Raw genomic sequence first — 23,065 nt, 5'->3', positions numbered from 1 at the left:
AATCACAGGCTGGGCAATCTGCATAAGGCTCAAAATCTGCCTGAATTCCATCAGGATAAAGACACAAAGCCTCATCTGTAAAACAGGGATGTTAATGACGAGTTCCGCAGCCCTCTCAGTGGAGCTTTGAAAGCCAAAGAGTGAACAAGCTTTGTAAAGTGCTAAGTGAATGTCAGACGTTGTCGTGAACAAAACACACTGCCTCTCATCCTGCCCTTCCTAGAACCACACTTCTGGAGCTGCCCATGTGGTGGCAGACCCAGGATAGAGGTCAGAACCCCAGGAAGGCTCCAGCGGGACTGAGGGTGGGTATGAGGTCAGTGAGGAGCCCCAGGACACAAGCTCTTCAGAAAGAGCTGGAAGGCCAAGCCTCCAGCCTGTGAGCCGTGGGCAGGGACAGCCCCAAGAGAGCACAGATGCTCTGCTTGCTCAGGAACACACAGTTCTCAGCTCAGGGGATGCATTCAGATGCCAAATGCTGCTTTAATATTGACTTAACTCTCACTGTGATAGGTCCTGGCTGACCTCACTTCTGCTGAGAGACATAGCTCAATCCCTGACACGGGGAAGGTTCTGTTTGCAAGGAAGAGAATGTATCCATCCAACTCTGTCCCCCATCATGCTAGGGACTTCCATGATGACCTCATTGGGGAAAGTACTATTTCTGACTCTCCCTGTGCACTCATCTTAACACTTCCCACAGAGTCCAGTACAGAGCAGTTGCTTAATAATAATAATTTGTTGGACCTATGCATGAGTGGATGAGTGGTGAGGAAATTATTTCCCCTACAGGCTGTCACAAATTTAGGGATTTGCAACCCTCTATCCGTGGAAAGAGAGAGGAATGTGCTGCCTCAGAGGGACACCTCCTCCTGTCCTGCCTACATTCCTGGAACACAGAGCTCAATAAAAACTTTAAAAATGTAAGTTATTAAATGAATTTGCCAAGGCTCCTCTGGTTGAATCTGTTCTACTCAGAGAGGTGACTTGAAGGTGCAGGCAGGCTCCCGAGATCCTAACACAACCCCCAATCAGGGATGACACTCAGCATAATGAACGGCTAACCAATCAGAGCAGTCCTGCCTCAGTTGGAACAGGGTCCTGAAGGCCCCTAGCTCTGCCAGGCATCAACCCTTTAGATCTTGAATAGGAGGTCAGATGGAGCCAAGGAAAGGCCTGGGATGACAGGGTCACCCAGGGAGGTTCAGGGCAGGGAGCATTTACCAGCCAATATGAAATTATTTCAGTATTTTTACAATCTGTTTGGCCACATTATTGCAACGAGCTTGTGAAGTTTAGCCCTATGGCATCTGCTGAAAGTTCCCACCTTTAACTGAGGGTCTCAGGAAGGCACAGTTTAGGATACACTTACTGTGTTTCTTCTTTTGTGTTATTTCATTAGTCTTTTTCTCTCTGTGCTTTAGTTTGAGCAGTTTTTGTTGCTATATCTTCAATGTCACAGATATTTTCTTCTACAATGTCCAATCTGCTGTTAAGCCCAGCCAGGGAGTTTCTCATGTCAGGCATCGTATTCTTCAACTCTAGAAGTTTAATTTGGTTCTTTTTTCTATTTTCCATTCCCCTCTTCCCTGTCATCATGTCAAGTCTGCAATTTTCAGCTTCTGTAAGGGATGACCTTTTCTTCCCAGCAAGACTCACAAAGTGAAAGATTCCTCAAATTCAAAACGTGGTTGTGATGCTCAGTGGCCAAAACATCCACTATGCAGGAACAACCATGAGTGAATCTTGGATGGTTTTCTGGCACTCTTAGTACTGAAGCACGGAGTAAAATCACTAATTTCATTTCTGGAAGAGGGATCTATGATCCAGCCTTCTTCAGAGCTTATGGGAGGGAGCCACTCCCAGATCACATGAGTATTTCATACCAGCAACCTCTAAGGAAGTGTCTTTTTCTATAGTTCAGCAATGGGTGGCAATGCCTTCAGCATGATGATTGATCTCCTGACCTCAGGTGGCAGTTGAAAACAGTTAGAAATGTAGATGGGAAAACATTATTAAAGGTGCTTGAGCCAAAATTCTCAAAGGCTCGGGCATACTTCTGACTTTCTGGAATGTAATGAACTGGAAAAAGGGATTTAGATGCATTCTAGAACCATAACCAGAAATGAAAACCAAGTGAATCAATCTTATTGGATTTATTTATCATTCTGATCATTAAGGACCATTGACCTTTAAGAAATTGCTGCAGTTTTTAAGCCGTTAATACCTTAGCCAAAAAAAATTGTGCAATGTACATTACATCAGAGCCTTAGGAGAAAAGGATGCAGAGGGAAGGTTTCACTGGTGGGAAGGGAAAGAGGAATCAGTATGGCATATGGCATGATGCTATGAGGGTGGGCCAGGTGGAGTCTGGGAAGGAGGAGAGCTCTGGGGAGTGAAGAGGCTGTGGTCTGAAGGTCCTGCATGTGTGGAGGAAAGAAGCAAAACAGAAGAGCAGGGCGGACCAGGTGAAAGGATGATAACCATTTTACCGCCTTACCTGTAATCCTAAGCAAGTGGTTAGGTGGGGGAGAAGGGTGCCTACTACAGGCCAGGAATTAGGGATTCAGAGTGAGCATGGATTCATGCATGGACAAACCAACTGACGGAAACTTGGAACAAATCATGGATTTGACCTGGATCCTTCTCACCTCCCTCTTCCCTTGAAATTTGCTTCTCTCCTAAAGCGGGGAGGCCTAGGAACTTTGACTGGTGAGCAACAACCTAAATGTAATGGATATTGCTGGTTGCCTCCCCAGCGTACACTCCCTCGAGACCTATCAGCCACTGTGTAGGAACCATAGAATCTGAGTAGGAGTAAAATTCTGGTCTTGGAGTGTGCCCTGATTGGCCCAATCTGGATAGTCCCAACTCCTAGTCACAGTGATGGTTTCAGAGACGGGGAGTAGCCCAGGCCTAAGGCCACAATCATTTGGCATTCTGCTGGCCACCATGATTGGTTCAGGGATAAACAAAATTGATCTGATCAGAGGAAGTCCAAGATTTTTGTTCAATGAGTGGGTCAAGAGAAACTCCCTCTCCTCTTGGGCAGTGTGGTGTATGGGTGGTGATGCCTAGACCTGGTAAAACCATTTTCTTTCAGGAGAGAAGGCAACCTAAGTAAGAAGTTGACCCAGAGAGAAGAGAAAAACCAAGAGAAGTGCAGAAAAAATACAGCCAGAGTTTTGATCTAGCCATGCCTGAAGCTTGATCTACTTCTGGATGTTTCCATTAAAGAAGTCCATATACTTCCTTTGCTGCTGAAGACAGTTCGGGTTGACTTTTCTATTACTTGCAACCCAAAGCCTCCTAGCCATGACAACAAGTGATCTATTGGAATCCATTTCTACATTTCTAGGGTAGATGTGGGAAGACACAAACAAAATGACATAAAAATAAATAGATTTTAGAACCGTACTGTCCTTCTGGAGTTCTACTCTCAGCTTGATTTAGACAGTTGGTTGCATGGTTAGGAACCAACAGGAGATGGGAAAGATTTAAAAAGTGAGGAAGAAGTCCAAAGAAAAAGTAGGGAGGATAAAAACAGAAGAGATTAAGAAGGAAAAGAGAGGGAGAAGGTCTGTGAATCATAACGTAGAATCCTCAGGGTCACCGCAGATCCTCCCCAGGCTGTGCGACCAAGTCCTGTGGATTCTGTCATCGAAACATCCCTAACACCCACAGCCTCCTCTTTGTGTTCACCATCACGCTTGCTTCAGACCTTCATGACCTCTTGCCTCTTCACTCTCTCTGCCTTCACTGTCATCCCCTCCAAATCCATCTTCTGCACTGCTCCCGGAGTGATCTCAAACGACAGCCCCAAACTTGTCACTTTCCTACTGAAAAACTTCTGGTGCCTCCTCTATGTGGAACACGGGAAATACCATGAGCTTTGAAGACAGATCATTCTGAGACCTGGCTCTGCCACTTACCTGCCCAAAATAGGGCAAATTTCTTAATCTCTCTGCATATCACCTATCTCAACTTTAGTGAGAATACTGCAATAGTTAGGATTCCTTTGGTTACCAGTGACAGAAAACTAACCAAAACCCGCTATGCAAAAAGGAGGGGGGACTTATTAACATAAGTGACCAACTGAAAAACAGTAGCACAACAGGGTCTCAGGGCTAGCGACAAGCAAGAACTCGCAAATAGCCTGTGTTATCTCTGCCTTTTTGGGGGGAGGTGGGTTGGGGGGTTTATCACTCCATTTTTGCTTCACTCTGCATTTTAGCTTCATTTTCTTGGATTGGCTATTTCATCAATGGCAGAAACATGAAACATGAATGGCCAACAGCTTCCAGCCTCACATCTTCCAGGTCAGTTAGTAAAAGAGGGGAGACTCCTGTTTTGAACCCCAAATTCAAAGCTTTCAGGAAGGGCTCTGACTGTCCCATCTTGGATCAGGTGCCCACCCAGGGCTAATCAACAGGAGTCAGGGGCAGGCTGAGTAAGAAGATGGCAGCTTCCATCTAAACCACATGACCACAGAGATTAAGTTAGAAAGAACATCTAGCAGAAGCAAATGGTACTGCTCTGCTTAGACAAACCAATAGATATTCTCTACAAATTTTATCTTGGATGGTTGTTCTTGGGGTGAAATAAGACGGCCTACAAAATATGAGCGTCAAGCACCCAGGACAGGGCCTGAGCACAGTATATTCCACAATACACAGCAGCTGCTCTGCAAGTCTTATGTCCTCCCTTCATCACATCCTCACTTCCAGAGCCTCTGTTTACCTAGATATTGCCGTTGTCTTTTGCGAAGTAGAAAAAGGGCCCCCTCTCTGAGTGGATGCAGCCCTATGGGCACAGGTTTGACAAAAAGAAGTCACATCTGTGATAAGAAAAAAGTGCCCCTTCTTCCAATGAACACTGCCTTGAGCCAGGGTCATGACTTTGTGGGTATCACGTGAGCCCAAGATTTCTCCCTTCAACTTTGTACGGCGCACAGACTGCCCAGCCTGGGAGGGGTCCTGCACGCTTCTTAACAAGGCTTTCAGAGGCCCACCACCTGGCTGCATTACACAGTTCCCAATTAAATACAAATCAGTTCCCTCGCACCACTAATCCCGCACTATGTCCACCCAAATGGCTCGCCCTTCCCAAGGATTTGTGTGCTGTCCTTTTGCCCTGGTGTGGGGCTCTTTCTCAGGCATTCTTATCTTATTCCTTCAGCCTCTTAAGCCCCAGGCCGATGACATCCTTCTACAAGTCCTTCCTCAGCACACCCAGAGTAGGTACTGACAGCCTCCTCTACACTTCCAGAAGCCTGTTCTTTATCCTCTACCACAGCACTGATCACATTATGTAGTAATTACCTGTTTGCTCACCAGTTCCTTTCCGCCTCCCCCTCCAGCGGCTGTGGCTTTCCAACTCTTCGCGCCCTACGCAGGAATAAAGGCTGGCATCTGGTAGACATCAATAGTGCTTCTTAAATGAAATACTGGATGAATCAATGAAGAGTAGGAAGGAGAGGAAAAAGAGGAGAAGGCTAAGTAGAGATTTCTCTGTTCTGACACAGACCTGTGTGTGTTTTGACATTTGCAGTTGACACAAAAGGAGAAAAGCAAGCACAGAGCTTATAGGATGCTTAGAAACAAAGTTACTTCCTGTCCCTCAAATCTCTGAAATTTGAGAACTCTGGGGGTTTTTTTGTTTTGTTTTTTTACCATTTGAGGCATTATCTTCTTTGCCCATAGAAAAGTGAGCATGGGCTGACCTGGGCCACCCAGGATAATTCCCCCCTCCCATTCCACATGCACACTGGTGGAATCAGCCCAGAGCTCTAAGTAATCCTGGCAGTCCATTTTGGCGTCTCTATGGGCCAAAGGGATGAGGTCACCATCATCAATGAAGTCACTACTGCATGATTCATCCAACGTCAGTTCCCCACATGGACTGCTCTGACATTCCCAGAGCTTCTCCCAGAGTACCCAGAACTTGGGGTCTCCGTCATTTTTCAAGGTTTTGGAGCTGATCCTCCAGCTGCTTGGGTCCCTAGTAAATGTCTGCCCCTCTGGGAAGTAGTGTAAGAACCGGGAGAGCCGAGTCCTGAAGAGGGGAAGCCTCAGAGAATCCTCCATCCTCCAGTCCTGGGACAGACCTCATCATCCTTCCTAAAGGCCTTGCCCATGTCTCCAGCAACTGCCTCTCCCCTCATCCCAAAGCTTTTACCAGGATCTCTCAGGACATATTTCAAAAGGCCCTAGAGTCTTCAAGGCTGAGACCTCATCTCACCCTTACCAATGTGCTCAGTTCACAGAGGAGAAAGCTGGGGGCCAGAGAAGAGAAGTGGCGGGCTCAAGGTAATGCCCTCTCCTAGCTGAGTGCATTCCGGGAGCTCCTTAGCCTCTTCTGATAGACTCTCCTTTCAGAATATTAGTCCCAGCAAATGCTACCTGAAGAAATGGTCCAGTAGACAAAGGAGGCAAGTCTTCCTTTCTTCCTGTCTAAGAGAAAGGGGCAGAGACTGGCCTTGAACCAAGATCTGACTTCAAGGCACTGTATTGCCTTCTTAAACCTGTCATTCAGTACATACAAAGTATCTTCCAGCTTCACTGCATAATCTAAAGCAGCGGGCAATGCAAACACCCACACTCAGACCCAAATGGAGCGGTCTGGTGAGATGTTCCGGGCGACGCCACAAAGAACTTCCGATAATCCGGGAAGTCTTCCCAAGACAATGGAAATCAGATTTCGGGTTTGAGAGTTGAAGCCTGGGAAGTGAGGCATGGGGACACAACACTGAGCATTTCCCAAAGCGCACTTCCAGGCCTTGAATGCCTGATAACCACTTCACCTCGCTGTGTCTGTTTGCTTACTTACAACGTAAGGGAGATCTAAGGCGATGGTCCAGTTGACCTCTGCGCTGCTTCTCAACACAGCATTTTCTAATCCTGAGAATCGATGACAGGAAGGGCTTTATCTCATGGCAGCAAAGCGGAGGTTGGGGGGAGGCTTGAGGTGTCAGCGTGGAGTGTACCCATTCTCTCCTGCCCCTCTGCCCCAGTGCCTAATGTTCAAAACAGCACTGTTGGCCAGTGAACGCGACTTGGCCAGACGCTGTTTCAAGCTTTGCCCGGGCAGGGGGCAGGGGTTGCCACCTGGATCGCAGGCCAAGTCCTAGAGGGAGAATGTACCACTTCTCAGAGATCACAACCTAACATCTTCGAGGGGCACACAGGACTACAAGGGGGTCTCAGAGAATGTCGCCTCCAGGGGGAGCACAGGTACACTGGCTGCACCAGAGCCGGCAGAGTCTCTCGTTTCTGCTTGGTTGGGGGGTGCTTCAGTGGTTCGAGATGTTGTAACTCCCTTAGTCACCAGTTCATAGTAAATGATTCAAGCTCGTGCTGTGCACGGCATTGGTTGGTGGTGGTGGGAGGGGGGACCAAGTAATACGCAGAAGTCCCCACTTTCCAGCTCAGGGACCACCACCATCCCTCCCCCATCACCCCGCGCGCCTTAAAAATTTTTTCTTTTTTAACCCTTGGCCTTTTTTCCTTTCCGATTTCTAGTTCTGTTGTGCACTTAAAGGCCGATAGGATGGATCCTGCCTTCCGGGTGGAGTTTAAATACATATGTATAATTTTGCATGACTATTGCGTCATCGTTGGAGTCGTCGTGGTTCCCCAAGAGGCCTCCTCGTCTTCTCACAGCATCGGGGCCTTTGGACGCTTCCGGCCACTGCGGGTACTTTCGCGAGGAGCCCTCGGCTCCTCCCGACCGCTTCCCTGGCGGCCCCCTCCCCCAGCCTCTTCCTCCTCCCCCCTCCTCCTCGGCTCCTCCTCCTCGCCCCCTCCCCTGCCCTCGCGGGGAGTCGAGCTAGGGCGAGCCGGCCGGGCCGAGCGGCGGCCGCGGGCGGGGAGCCGGGCGCAGGAGCCGGCGGGCGGGCGGGCGGGGGCGCGGGGCGGGCGGCCGGCTCGGGGGAGGCGCCTGGGCCTGCCCTCCTCCGGAGCGGAGCCGGGAGGGGGCCCCGGCGGGCGCGGGGCGGGGAGAGCCGCCTGGCCCCTCCCCTCTGCTGCCCTCCCCAAAGTTGCCGTCTCCCCCGGGGCCGGACGGTCTTATGATCCAGCGGATCCTCCTGGGGAGGCTGGGTCGGGGAGAGGGCGCGGGCGCAGAGCGGCGGGGGCAGCGGGCGGGCGCGGCGACCCGGGCCTGGGCGGGGATCCGGGCAGCGACCGAGGCGGCGGCAGCGCCCCGGGCCTGCCGCCCCCTCCCCTCGGGCGGGGGTCACCGCTGCATGGGGCCGGGGGGCCGGCCCTGCTGCGCGGAGCGGCGGCGGCGGACCCCCCAGGCGGGCTGGGGCTGAGCCCGGGGCCGGGGCGGGGGCTCCGGGGGGACCATGCCCGGAGGCCGGCCGGCTGCAGCATGGCTCACGGGCCCGGCGCACTGATGCTCAAGTGCGTGGTGGTCGGCGACGGGGCGGTGGGCAAGACGTGCCTACTCATGAGCTATGCCAACGACGCCTTCCCGGAGGAGTACGTGCCCACCGTCTTCGACCACTACGCAGGTAAGCCTCGGAACTGCTGACTAAGGGGCCGCTCCCCGGGCCGGGAACTTTAGAGCAACTTTGGCGGAGCCCCCTCGCCGCCTTCCCGGAGCGCGCTCCCCATCCCTCCCCGGCCGCACCCTCCGCCAGGCGCCGGTTCTACCCCCAAGCTCTGCCTCTGGCCATCCCCTTCGCCTGCAGATCCGACCCCTCTTCCTATCCCCCTTCCCCGCTTGCGCCCAGTCCCGGCTCCCCGCACTTCCCAACCCCCTCGGCGCCCTGGGCCGACCTCCTTGACCTTCCCACAGCCGCTTCCCCTACTGCCCCAAGTCCCCGGGGGAAGCATGTAGTGGGACCGGGCGAAACGTGGCTACGGGACTCGGGAGAGGGGAGTGGGCAACTGGGGGCCACGTCGCACCCCGACCTCACGCCACTTCACGGGAGCTCGGCGCAAGGGAAAAGGGGTGACATGTCCTGGGGAGCGCCTGTCTGCCTCCGGCTGGGTTGGGGCAGGAGGGTCCTGGTAGGGAGTGAAATTGCCTCAGAGCCTGGATAATTGTGAGCTTCTCTCCCCGCCCCCACTTCTGCCCTTGCAGTCAGCGTCACCGTAGGGGGCAAGCAGTACCTCCTGGGACTCTATGACACGGCCGGACAGGTGAGTGTCTTGACCCCTGGCCGACACCTTCCTCCCTTTCGCCAATACAGGGCGGCTGCAAGGGGCCTTTGAAAACTAGCTGCAACGGGCCTTTGGAAACTGAGGCATCTAGGAGGGAGGGTGTGTCTGCGAGAGGCCCCTCTGGCTCAAGTCTTTATTTCTTTTTTCAAGTCAGCAAATCAGGAAAAGGATTAAAAAAAAAAAAAACCCAACAACAAACGCAGCCCAGCCCACCCCATGTGAACCCCTGGGCTGTGAAAGTTTTTGCCTGTGTGTGCCTTCTGCATGGTGCCTGGTGTGCAGGTCCCAAATCCTGTTGCAAAGTGGCAGCGGCCAATCGTGAAGCGCCCTTATTTTTAGTTGCAGATGACCAGGTCTCCCCTCACAGCCTCTGTCTGGTCCCTCATTGGTGAGTGGTCTGCCTGCCGGAGGAGCCTGATTGGTGGGAAATGGCATCATCTAATATGATGGGAAGGCATTTGGTCCTGGTTATGTTTATTACAACATCATTGCACTCTGGGACTCGAGTCCCTGAAAACGTAATTTGTGGTGTTACCAGAGGACCACAGGGAAAAAAGAAAAGAAACAACAACCATCCAGCCACTCCCTGGGGCGGGGTGGGGGAGGAAGGGTTAGGAGTTCAGAGTGATCTTGGAGGAAGAGCTTTTTCTCCCCTAGGAAGGCCGGGTGACTTTGTCTGGGTTTTCTTTGGGAGAGATTATTGTGCAGAAAGAAGATGCACGCTCCTCCAGGCAGCCAGCCTCTGGCCATTGTTTGCAAATTGGAAGTGGCTCCTAAAGGATTAAGGTCTCTTCTCTGTCTCTGTCCCAGCTCCTCCCTCTTCCCAGACCCACTTTTTGCTGTGGGGTTAAGATGATTGTGTGTGGTGAAGTTTTGGAGAATCCAGCCCTGTGATCAGACCTGAAGACTTGGGCAGAAGTTTTCACATGTCATGCAGACTTGAGTCCTTGAGGACATGTGAGCAGCTGAGGGGCTTAAGAGTATCTTTGGGGCATGTCCAATAGTACAGTTTCCTTATCTGTAAAATGTGGTTTAAAAAATTCAGAGCATTCCCTGTGCATAGATGATGTGCCAGATGCCTCCCTCTGAGTCTGGCACACCCGAGGTCGCTGCTCAGTAAAGGGGAACTGTGCTTTGTAGCTCCTGTAGATTTGGATTTTGGAATTGTGGTACCAGGGTAGGTTCTGAAAAATGCCTTGTTGGGGGTGGGGGCCTTGATGTGGCCTGTGGTTTCTAAACTGTTAAGTTAGAGGAGCATCTGCAGATAGAGAAACTGTTGGCCCTGCGATGCCTGAGGCTGCCCTCTTTCACCAAACTGATGCAAGTCAATCCAACTGGTTCCTGGCTTTCCGGGGCCCTTTTGGTGGCCTGCCTTGTAGTTGTTAGTCCTTCTGTCTTTATCAGAACGTAGGGAAGTCAAGAGGCAGAACTCATTCAATCCAATAAGACCAACTTTGAAGCGGTGCAGTTGATAAACAACAGGTTGGATTTATTGGTTGAAAGGAGAGAGGTTTTTAACAATTGTCTCCAACTTTAACTTCTCTCACTACTGCCCTTCCTTCTTTTCTTTTGCATGTCACCATGACCGTGTTTTGACCACGAGCCCTATTCAACAGGGCATGTATATCTCAGAGCTGTTCTGTGCACATTCAAACCCAGCTTACTGAGTTCCTCCTACAGATCAGGCATGGGGCAGCCACATGCAAATATCATTTTCTCCACAAAACAACCCTGTGAGATAAGTGATATTCTGTTTTTGCAGATAAGGAAACTGGGGCTTACAGAAGCTAAGTTGCTGACCTAAGGTCACACAGCTACTGAGAGGTGTCGCTGGGGCTGGGACATGGATCTGAGTTTGCCCTAGTTTGAGGTGGTTATATACACTGGAAGCCATGGGAGGTCCTGAGATGCCACCTGGGTTGGCTGGATTGCTTGTGTGTCTGTAGACATGGTTCCTGCAGTCTTCATAGCCATTCTTTGAGTGGGGGGGTTGTATACCACCCCTAGAGAGGACAGAACCCATACTCCAGGAATCACCCAAAGTTGGGCCTGCTCACAAAATCAGGGCTTCCAGTGGAGATTGTAAGATGTATACCAAGTGAGATCAACCTATAAGTAATGTTCAAATATTACTATTTTTACCCAATGGTGGAACACCTACTTTGTTGGCCAAAATGTGTGTTAGGCCCCTTTAGTGTTTCTCCCAGTGTTTAAGATTTTCTTTTTGGATCAAAGTTAGTGATACTTCATCTTTCAGCATTTAAGAGTTTATTACTAATAAACAGTCTTAGCAATGTATTCATCAATGAGATTAAATGAGAAGTGCCCACTGTGTACCTAGCACTGTGCTAAGCATCTGGGGGTACAGAAGAATAAATTCAAGATGGGGATCTGCCACAGCTCGTGATGGGATAGGTGGAAGTGTCTGAATCAGATTCCTGTTGTGTTATGTGGGAGACTCCTGTGTTGTACTTGGTCACTAAGACCTCATGCCTCTATGAATCAGTATCACATTAATCTTACAATAGAATTAATGATAAATAAACATATTTATGTGCACATGCATGCATATACATATAGAGAGAAACTTTCAAGCCTGATGGGCAGCAGAGGAAAGCCCATGGGCTTTGGAGCCGAACAGGCTTAGGCCCAGCTCTCCACCTTGTTATACTTATCACATGATTCTAGCTAAGTTACGCACCTTCTTTGTGATCTAGTAAAAATGTGGATAATTAGAATCTGTACCACAGTCTTGTAGGCTGGCTTAAATTGTTGAATGCATGTAAACGCAGCTGACACTGTTCTTCATTCATAGTAGATGTATAATAAATGTTATGAGAAATTATTGTACTCTCCTGTGGGCAGCTTTGTTGGGGGAAAGGGTTGCAGGTAGAAGAAGACAGTGTATTATACCTGGAGTTGATAGAAATTCCACTGGGATGCCAGATCCTAGAACCTTTTCAGTGGAGGTGTGGAGCCAGCTTTGCACTTCATAATCCTGCAGTCCCCATCACTGGAGCTATGGACGTAGTCCAGTGTCCCCTGCTCTGAATGCCCTGTTGTGTCAGGTGGTTTCCAGCCTTAATCAGAGCCTGCATCCCCAGTGATGTAAGAGAAACTCTTACAAAAACTGAGAGTTCAGTGTAGAATTTGAGAAACAAGTCGGGTAGGTAGGTGATTCTACCGTGGGAGGTAGGATGCCGGGGGAGGACGGAGGCTCACAGCACTGGAGAGCAGTCTCTTTCTCTCTACAACATTGGCTCATGCACTTGGGCGCTCACTCTATTTGAACGCCAGCAACAGCGCCTCCCTCAGGTTGGAGCTTCTAGTCTGTGTGCTTACTCTTGGTCTCCTCTTTGACCCCAGTCAAGTTCAAAGCCATAGACAACATTTGCCCAGTTTACATATTAGGAAACTCAAGAGATGACTGTAGTAGATGACCTTTGCCTTCCAGAGCAGGCTGCTTCCTCCTTGATCTCTGCTGCTATTGGTGGGGTGGGTGGGGAAGAATATAGGAATGTGAGTGTGTTGAGCAGTGTTAGTCCCCATCATGTGCTCTGCCTCCCACATTCCTCAATATCCCTAATACACTCACTAGCATTACTGCCAGACGGAAGCCCCCTTTCTTGGCCGAGCCCCTGGTTGGCCCAGGAGCAGCATTTGCTGACGTTTTGACTGCCAAGCCTTTCGGAGTGGAAGTTGAGGGCGGAGCCGTCATCCTCCCTGGGGCCTTGTGGAGGGGTCTGGCTTCCGGCCTGGGCCTCTGTGGAGCTTCTCCTTTCTTCTCCTTTCAGGACTTCAGCTCAGGCTCTGCAGCAGCCCCATTGTCTGCTCAGGGAGGCACTGGAGAAGCGAGATTTTCCCTCCTGCCTCCGTACTGTTTGGAGCTCAGGGGAAGTGGGAAGAGCTCTCGCTCACTGTGCAGATGAGCCAGCGGGGAGCTGCCTGACAAGCTGCTCTCGAGCTGCGGGCTCCAGGCTGATCTCTTAATCCTTGGCAGGAAGGCAGAACTTGATATTCTCAAGAGGGAAAGACTGACGGCCACTTTATCCCAGGGTCCGGAATGCCCACACTCAGGAGGGTGTGGTTTGGGGGTGATTTGGGTTCCCTAGAGTTCCAGATTTAGCCCCTGCCTCAGTGTGTGGAAGTGCATACGTCTGCTTTTGGGCATGCTGTTGATGTGTCTGTTAACTTAAACACACACAAGTTCAGGGATGCATACATGAGAGCTATAAATATCCTTCACTCAGGTGTCTCCTGGGGTTGGTTTTTCAGTGACAAGGGAAGTCTGTCTCTCACTTGACATAGCCCCGCAGGTGTGGCCTCCCTGCAGGCTCTCTGGGTGTCCAGGCGAGCACTTCCCTTCCAGAAGGGAATCTCCAGGGGAGGCAGCCTGGGGATGCTCTGCCTTCTGCGTTCCCTGGGGCAGGACCCAAGGGCCCAGTACAATGGGAAGGGGAAGGGGAAAGGCCAGGATGTTGCCACTCATCAAGCTCCTCCTACCTGCAGGCAGGCATCCTCACAGGACCTTCCCAGGTCAGCTTTTCGTAGATGAGGCAGCTGGGAATGAGTGGACTTAGAGAAATCAGACCGGTATGATTAGGAAGAAGGTTTTCTTACTTTGAAGGGGGCCTGCAGGGAACAGCAGGAAAGCTTAGGAAGCGCCCACTCACTTCCCCCAGGCTCTAGGTCCCTGCAGCCCCACCTTGCATCCCTGAGGGGCCCAGGGAACAGAGTTTGGGAGGAGCCACGGGGTTCCTTCCAGACATCAGCTGCAACAGGTGAGATGCTGGCACTGAGCATCCTGGTTTCCCTTAGTAACCTACTGTTACTGTCGTCTGCGCATTTTGCTAACCTTTTTAGAAGCTATTTATATCTTCAGCCTGCACTGCATCACACGGAGTACTGGTTTCCTCCTCTGTGCTGGCAAGGTGGATGGCCTTTGTTGGCTCCAAAGCCTTTGCAGTGACTGAATGCCCTGTGTTCTCCCCTTGACACTCTAATGTGGGTTTGGATGTGTCAGCTCTGACTATGGTCCAGCAGGCAGGGACCTCGGGGTGGGGGCAGTCCCCGTCAGCTCTCATTGGTTTCTGTTTGTGCCTCAGATAGGCCCCGTTCCCTTCCTGGCCTTCTGATCCAGCTGGTTTCTCCACTTCTGTTATGATTCTCTTGAGGTTTGGTGACATTTACACTCTAGGAACCAAAGCTTCCCAGCAGGTGTATCAGAAATGGGCGATACAGGTGTGCTCTCAGCTGGGGGGGTGGGGATTGGGGGTAGGGGCGGCTGAGCATATGTTGTCATTTCTGTGTGCGCCAGGGTGTGAACAAGGTGGGAAGCGTTGCTTTAAAGCTCATGGGTCAGGAGCCTTATGGAGAACTGGGTGTTTGTGGTTTTCTTGTGGAATTTGGGGTTTCAGGAGATGAGACCTAATGGTATTAAAACAAAACAAAACAAAGCAGCCCTCCACGGGGGTATCAGTTTCTAGCAATGACACGTGTTGGCAGCAGTGGGTACTACCAAGAGGCCTCAGATACAGAATAGCAATGCAGGAAGGAGGGGGAGAGAGAAGCGGTTACAAAGAAACAAAGCCAGAGACCACACCTGTCTCTAACAACTAAAATTCTTGAGCCTCAGCTGATTTTCCTTTCGCTTGGAGGGGCTTGGTTTTGTCTTTATTTGGCATGCTTGGGTCAAGGAGCAGCTTTCCTTGCCCTCAGCAGTTTGCTGTTCCTCTTTTAGTTTCTGGCAGGCAGCTGCTTTGCACAAGGAAGCGAGGGGGAACCCAGCCAGGGAGGCTGCATGGGGCCGCAGGATGGCCGTGGCCGGGTCATCAGAGCGTTCCCGGGACTCCCGGCTCCCCAGTAGAGTCGTCCCAGATCCACGGCCTGCTGGTACCTCCTGGGCCAGCTCTCGCTCTCCCTAAGCTCCATGAGGACAGACGACTGTGTCTGTCTTTTTCTCCACCACGTTTCCAGCTCTTAGCCCAGTGCCTGGTGTGTGGTAGGCATACACGACTATTTCTTAAACTGAGTTGATTCTCATTTGGCTGTCAACTCGTTTCTGCTAAAAGGTTAACCAAAGACTAAGGTTATGGTTGTTAAATGATAGCTTCAGGCACAACTGCTTTCTTGGAAAACAGCGTCGTTAATACAATATGAGTCTCCAAGGTTCAAAGGAGTGACAGGTGTGCAGGTATGTGGCGAGCATCAATTTATCCCCACCCAGAACCTGGGGCTTAGTGGTCCCCAGAGGGCGGACCCCAATACTGTCTCTCAAGCTCAGGCCTGTGCATCTTTCCTGAGACCTTTCCCTCCCAGGTCTCCTGAGGAGGAGGCAGCTTGGCTGTGCAAGTGTAGGTTCTGGGTTCTCCGGACTAACCTGGAATCCCAGCTCCTCCTCTTTGTAGCTGTGAGACCATGGGCCAGCTGGCTTCTTTCCTCCCTGTGAAATGGGGAGATGCTGTCCACCTTGCAGGGTTGCTGTAAGGATTGGAGATGATGTATGTAGTTGTCCCAAATGGCCTGGCGCTCAGTCAGTGGTAACTGAGAGTGATGGCCCCGGCCAGCTTTAGGGGGCTCCACACCAGTTCCTTTCAGTGGCTGTTGATTCAGTGCCTCTCTGTTCCAACCTCCTGTGGGAGAAGGAGGTGGGGATCAGATTACAGAAAGGTCCACCTATGCAACCGGGAAAGTTCCTCATATGAAACTGAGTGCTGCACGGTCCCCATGGAGAAGAGGTGGCCGGGATGAGCCTTTTGGAAGACCTAGACTTACAGGAAGAGATGGGAGGCAATAGAACAGACTAGGGGGTACTGTGGGCCCCCACATTGGACTGCCAGGCTCCACTTCCCAGCAAGTGGCTTGACCTCTCAAAACCTGTGTCCTTATCTGTAAAATGGGGATTATAATAGTACCTTGTAGGGTCATTGGATCAAATCAGAGCTTCCCAGCTCCCACATAACAGATTTCCTCAGCCTCCGAGTGGCTGGTGGAGCCTGGGGTGGACGGCCTCCAGCACAGGTTGTCCCTTCCAGTTGGAGCAGTCTAACCTCAGTCACCCCAGGACCCCTCCACCCCACCTGCTGTGTGCTGAACACATAAACTCTTTTCTCTGTACCAGGGAGTAAAAGCTTGGGAAGTGTTGGACTAAATGAGGTCACGCAGGCAAGAGGCACAGAGAGCCTGTATTCTGGGTGGGGAGGAGCACATGGGGGAGGACAGGCATGGGGGGGTCCCAAATGTGTCTATTTGTGGACTGCAGATCCGTGCTATCAGTGTCAGTATGTGGAGTAGGGTTGATAACGAAATTATGGAGTTTTTCACCCCGTGACTGACAACTTAGTAATTAGAGAGTTATTAATCTGGTGCTGTGTTGCTTGTTGATTGTAATAGAAAGAACAGAAAGTGGGGGAAGGGGCCTTTATTGTTGTCACTGTTTGTTTTCAAGTGACTGGTGGGAATAGTGAACCAGCCGCCTCTCTCCTGAGCCCCAGACTTGCCAGTGCTACCCAGACACTGGGTAGAATTGGGGGTTTAATAATGACACAGTCGTCGTTGAGTGACATTTTTACAGAGTGCAAAGCGTGTTGCGATTGGTACCTCCTTGAGGCCTCTCACCTGCTCGTAAGTAAAGGAAGCAAGCGGTGTTTTGTCTCATTTTGCAGGTTCAGGGAGGGTGAGTGAGTTGCTCCAGGCCACACAGCTAGCTGGGAAAAGGCCACGCCAAGATTGCAGGGCAGGCTGTCCAGCTGCAGGTCCGGGTTCTTTATGTTGAATAACTCATGCTAGTCAGCTGCACAGCGTGCAGTGTCTTCTTTACATCGCATCTATTCCGTTGTTGAATATTTCATGTAAAAAGGACATTCCGAGCACATTGTTTCTCTAGAGAGAAGACTTGGTGGAATGGTGTCTATAGATGGAACGGTAGGGGCTGCTGCTCAAATGGCTCCTAAAAACCAGCCCCCCCTCCTCACCCCCGCCCCGGGAAGTTAAGGGAGTTTTGTCCATTTGTTCATTAACCTCCACTCTTGCTTAAGAAGAGGCCTTCCCCTGGGTGGCACAGGAGGCCGCCTTGCTGGTGAGGGTGTGGAAGCAGCTCAGTGCCCTTCGTGTACAGGTGTGGCCTCCTGTGGGGAAGGAGGAACAGGGACTGCTCTGTGTTGATGGAAGCTGACTCTCCTCGGCCAGGAAGGAGGATTCCTTCCCTGCGCCTTGGCGCTCTCCCCGCCGTTCTGCCAGGCTTGACTCACATTAGCTTGCTGTTTGGGGGCTGCTGGGCAGGGCACTTCAGCCTGCAGATGACAGGTGTCTTTTCCGTCCCCAGAGGCTACCCCAAGCCTTTCTTTTCCCCAAGAGTTTTATTTAGCTGAAAACTGCCATTTCAAATCTGTTCGTCCCTCTTCCATTTGTATGTGCCCTGGATGCAACCAAAGACATCCTCTGCCACCCGCTATTCATTTTGCTTGCCTCTGGGCTGTGCCCATTGACACTACCTCTGCATGGGCTCCCATATCCTCTTGCCTGGGCTGGCTGTGAGGACTAGGTGGAAACATTCATGCAGCCAGTCAGCAAACATTCCTCGAGCACCAAATCTGGGCTGGGACTTGTGCCAGGGGCTGGGCTTACAGGACAGATCAGGCACAGGCCCTGCCCCCAGGAGCTCACAGTTCAGTGAAGAGGTTGGGCCAAGAAGGAGCGATGGGAGGGGAGCCGGTGGCTGTTCTTTGGTGACACAGAGGAGGCTGGGTTGTGTCCTTCCAAGGAGATGAACTGCTCCCAAGAGCTCAGCTGACTAAAGGGGTTCTCCAGGTCAAATTTTGGTGGAGAATTGGAGCTCCAATTGGATTCTTACATGTACTAGATGCTCAACAAGGGTTTGAATCACTGCCCTGTTCTCATATGTGCTCCTCGAACTGACGTGCATCTCCAGGAACTGGTTAGAAATCCAGATTCTTAGGGTCCACCACAGACCTCCTGAGTCAGAAGCTCTGGGATGTCTCTGGTATGACAAGCCTTCCGGATGGTTCTGACGCAGGCTGAAATGTCAGAGCCACTGAGTGACTTAATGAATACTTGTGTACTCATGTGCCTCCTCTTAGCAAGCCACCTTCCCTCCCCCTCCCCCAACACAACATACACACACACACGCACACGCATACACACGCATACACACACACCCTCTCACCCTGCACACTTACACACTTCCCCAGAGTGTGGGGAACATAATTTATTCATTTTTTAACCCCTGACCCACAGACACACGTCCTTTCTAGTTCTTTACCCATGGTGTGGATTCTCCACATTTGTTGGAATGAATTGAACCATTCAGCCACCGGTGCTGCTATGGGGCCAGGACACTATCAGGAGAAAATGGAAGCAGAACTTCCTAGGCTTCCCTTGGCCCCACTGGTATGCTGTGTGGCCCAGGGTCGTGCACACAGTAGGCTCCATGGGTATTCCTTGATGAGACCTCAGTGCCAAGCCATTTTCTCTCCTGTCCATTAAGCAGCCAGATAAATTGGGGCCCGGGCTCTGCTCTGTCCACTGTAGCTGAGGTTAGCACTCTGGGTGGTGACAGGCCTGCGCCTGAGGAGGATGCCAGTTTGGTTTGTGCTAACTTAGTTCCGGAGCAACAGATGGGCCATGACGTCCTTTTGTATTAAAACTCCCCGGGAGGTCACCGGGAGTGGGTGGAGGAGGGTCTGCTCTCAGACACCCTCTCGGCAGTAATTACTTCTCTGGCTGCCTGCAGCTTTCTGGGTAGTGTTTTCCTCCTCCATTCTTCCCTTCGCCTGCACCCCGTCCCCCCTGCTTTAAAATTCGTTCTTCCTCCCTTCCTTCCTCCTCTTGCTCTTTTTCTTTCTTTCTTTTTTTCCTTTTTTCCAAACTTGTTCCAGTGTAGAAAAACCATCCTCTTTCAACTGGCATAATGGTTGAGATTATAAATGAGTTGGCTCAAAGTATGCCCCCTCTAAGAGTTGCCATTGAGAGAGAGCATTTGATTCTGATTGTCCAGTTGAATGAAAGTTCCATTTACCCCGGCTTAATTTTCGAAGGGCTTTCCTCCGGGCGAGCTGGTTCAGGGCTCGCAGTTACTACCTTAAGGTGTTTCTAGTGGCTCCCTGGCTCTGGACGGGCGAGGAGGGGGCTGGATGTGAGGCGGAACGGAAGAGGGAGGCGAGCCCCTGCTGTCTTCAGACAGGGGCTTTGTCTGGCAGGAGGAGCTTCAGGTCTTCACCAGCCCACAGAAAGGGAGAAGGGCGTTCTGAGGCTGAGGCGTCCTGGGACCCCGTCCCCTGTGACTCCAGCCCTCTTAAGGTTGAACCCCTACTTTGAGTTTCAGCTGAGCCAATAGTCTCCGGGCTAAAGTCTAGCATTTGGTTTTATTCATGTGTGAATCTTTACTTGGCACCCAGATTGGAATGTGGCGCTTAGCACAAGGTTTGGGAGCGCCCAGCAGGAACCAGATGTGGACTGGATTTGGGGAAATCTGTTGGGAAGATTCCTATGGAAAGAACTTTTCCTCTGACTTTACGTCACCTCCATATTGGCTTTCTTATCAGCTCATTTTAAAGGGGATCCCAATCTGTCTGGACATTATCGAAGGTCTTTGAAATCATGTTATAGGTGGTTGTTTTAATGCGTTGCTCATTTAAAGACAACAGAACTCATTTCTTAACTCATGGAGCCCATTAGCAGAAAGGCTGCCTGGTCTATTTCGATGAAATATTGGCCAGGATGTGTACTCTTCTCCAGCAAGTCTGGATCTTTAGGAATCCTTTAGTGCGTTTTATGTCGAGTATCCCTCCAGAGTGTCCTGTGGCCCTCTGTTTGAAGCACGGGGAGAGAGGGCACAGAGAATGGGCTGACTTGCTCAGCTCTGCCTTGATAGGAGGGGAGACCCCATTGCTGCCTCCTGCCTTGGGGGGAGCTGCAACATCCTGACCTAACAGGGCAGTGGGGAAGCATCAGAGTCTAGGTAAGCCGGTGTTAGGATGAAAGGGGTTACTCAGAAATTCCTGGTGGACCAAACTGCTTGATGTATAAGTGTACTTCTCTTTCCTTTTTCTAAATTGAGATATAATTCACATTCAGTGGATTTTATATATTCACAAAGTTATGGACCCATCACCACCATGTAATTCCAGAACATTCTCATCACCCCCAAAAGAAACCCTGTACCCATTAGCAGTCATTCTCCATTCTTCCTTTCCCCCAACTCCTAGCAACCACTAATCTATTTTTTGTCTCTGGATTTGCCTATTCTGGACATTTCGTATCAATGGAATCATGTGATATGTGGCCTTTTGTGTCTGGTTTCTTTCACTTAACATAATATTTTCCAGGTTCATCCATGTTGTAGAAAGTATCATACTTTTTTCCTTTTCATGGCTGAATAATCCTTGTCTTTCCTTCTTCTTCCTTTTTGTCAGTCTTTATTACATGGGCTTTCTGCCCCAGGCTCTGGAAAGTCCTTTCCAGGTTGTGAGGCAGAAAGTCAAGTTCTTTCTGCTGGCCATGCACTTCTGGTGCTGTCTTTACCCCTGCCTCCGTGAGGGGTGGGGTGGTCTCCCCTCTACCTTTCCAGTGTTCTAGTTCTCTCTGTGCCTCTTCATAGTTTCCCCGACCCCCATCCGCACCCTTATATCTTTATTCATCAAACATATGAGTCCCTGGTAAACACAGGTGAGATGAGAAACAGAAACATCCTTCAGATACGGTTCTTCCCCGGTAGGAATGCAGAGTGCAGTGGGGAGGGAAGATGTGTACAGGTGACCAAAATGCAAGTAGAAAATGGGACGTGCCGTGAGAAGGTAAACATGGTAAAGTGTGAGGAGTGTCGTGGAAGTACCTACCTGCCTGGCTGCTCGCCTGGAGCCTCACAGAGAGCCAGGTCTCGGTGGGGCCATCAGGAATCAGGAACTGGATCTTACTAAGGCACTCAGAGACCATCAGGTCCCCGGGTCTGATCTGTGGTAACTCGTGAGAGATCCAGATATATATGAGGTCGCCGAAGGATTAATTTACCATATAGTCTCAGTGGAAAAATGGACACGAGACACAAACCAACAGCTCGCAAAAGAAGAGAAGAAAATAGCGAATGAATGTCCAATATGCAAAGATAGGCAAATAAAAACTTTTTCACTTATCAAATTAGACAAGATGGGAAAAAGTTGTTAACTCAGGAGTCAAGAAGTGGATGTTCTTCGTGAGAAAAACTGAGTTGTTGGGAGTAGAAACTGACATATAGAGGTTCCTTGAGCCTTCGGACTCAATTTCAACGTATGGTGGGGGTGGTCCCCACACATACAACAAGCAATTCTTGGACACCAGCAGGGTGTCTGAGAATTCAGCTCAGTTCTGACACTATCTACCCAGAGACAGCATCAGATTCCACAGGTTAAGGATTCAGTCCTATAAGACTCCCCACTTCTCACCACCCTCCCCCTCCCTTCAGATGCCAGTCCAAGCCCAGGTTGTTACCTGTACTTCTGACCAACTGGCTATAAATCAGAGGTTCCATGACCCCCTCCTTGGGTTCAATTAATTAGCTAGGGCAGCTCACAAAATTCAGAGAAACATAGTACTTAGTAGAACACCAGTTTTTGTAACAGGATCTAGAGTAGACCCCTCTTATCCATGGTTTCAGTTACCTGCAGTCAACCATAGTCCAAAAATATTAAATGGAAAATTCCAGAAGTAAACAATTCATAAATTTTAAATCATGCACTGTTCTGAGTAGCATGATGAAATCTCTCGCCATCCCCCCTCCATCCCACCTGGGATGTGAACAATCCCTTTGTCCAGCGTGTCCATGCTGTATACGCTACCTGCCCGTTAGTCGCTTGGTAGCCATCTCGATTAGCAGGTCAACTGTTGCGGAATCACAGTGCGTATGTCCAGGTAACCCTTATTTTACTTAATAGTGGCCCCAAAGCACAAGAGTAGTGATGCTGGCGGTTTGGATATGCCACAGAGAAGCCATAAAGTGCTTCCTTTAAGTGAAAACGTGAAAGTTCTCAAGAAGGAAAGAAAAAAAATCGTATGCTGAGGTTGCTAAGAGCTACAGTAAATTTTATTACAGTATATTATTATCATTGTTCAATTTTATTATTAGTTATTGTTAATCTCTTACTGTGCCTAATTTATAAAGTAACTTTATCATAGGTATGTATGTGTAGGAAAAAACATAGTATATGTAGGGTCCGGTACTATCCTCGGTCTCAGGCATCCACTAAGGGTCTTGGAACATATCCCCCCGCAGATAAGGGGGCACTGCTGTAACTCAGGAACAGCCAAATGTGGAGCTGCATAGAGCAAGGTATGTGGGAAGGGGCGTGGAGCTTCCGTGCCCTCTTCAGGCATGCTGCTCTCCCCACATCTCCACGTGTTCACCCACCTGGAAGCTCTCCAAACCCTGTCCTTTTGGGCTTTTACAAGAGGCCTCATTACTTAGTCATGATTGTTTAAATCATTGGTCATTGGTAATTGGTTCAACTTCCAGCTCTTCTCCCTTCCCAGAGGTAAGGGGGGAGGAGGTGGGACTGCAAGCTCCAACTCTCTAATCACATGGTTGGGTCTCCTGGCAACCAGCCCTCATCTTTAGATGGGGTCCAAAAGTCACCTCATTAACATAACAAAAGACATCTTTATGGCTCTCACCGCTTAAGAAATATCAAGGGTTTTAGGAGCTCTGTGCCAGCAACTGGACAAAGACCAAATAGATATTTATTATTAGAGGTCACAATATCACACAGTTTAATTTGGCAAAGACCCTTAAATTATCAGTGATGCATTTTTATGAATTTATACCAAGGAGAAATTCAGAGTACACACAGATTTACATAAAACAATATTCTTCACAGCAATATTTATAATAGTGATAAATTACAAAC

General features: G+C 50.1%; 1 protein-coding gene across 3 annotated transcripts in view; it reads left to right on the top strand.

Moving 5' to 3' along the window:
* The first annotated feature begins 7,948 nt into the window (after nucleotides 1-7,948).
* The window catches only part of RHOQ (ras homolog family member Q), a 38,854-nt gene continuing 23,737 nt past the window's right edge, over nucleotides 7,949-23,065 (top strand). The window contains exons 1-2 of one of the 3 annotated variants that reach the window (XM_044772363.2): nucleotides 7,949-8,515; nucleotides 9,091-9,149. In XM_044772363.2, coding sequence (XP_044628298.2) covers nucleotides 8,374-8,515; nucleotides 9,091-9,149 — 201 coding nt within the window. In that variant the 5' untranslated portion in view covers nucleotides 7,949-8,373. The remainder of the gene's footprint in view (nucleotides 8,516-9,090; nucleotides 9,150-23,065) is intronic. The other 2 variants (XM_070512145.1, XM_014833243.3) reach the window with 2 other exon arrangements.

This window comes from Equus asinus, chromosome 6 (assembly GCF_041296235.1).
Source record: "Equus asinus isolate D_3611 breed Donkey chromosome 6, EquAss-T2T_v2, whole genome shotgun sequence".
Taxonomy (NCBI): Eukaryota; Metazoa; Chordata; class Mammalia; order Perissodactyla; family Equidae; genus Equus; species Equus asinus.
The sequence above is the reverse complement of the archived record's forward strand: the minus strand, read 5'-3'. Positions and strand labels throughout refer to the sequence as shown.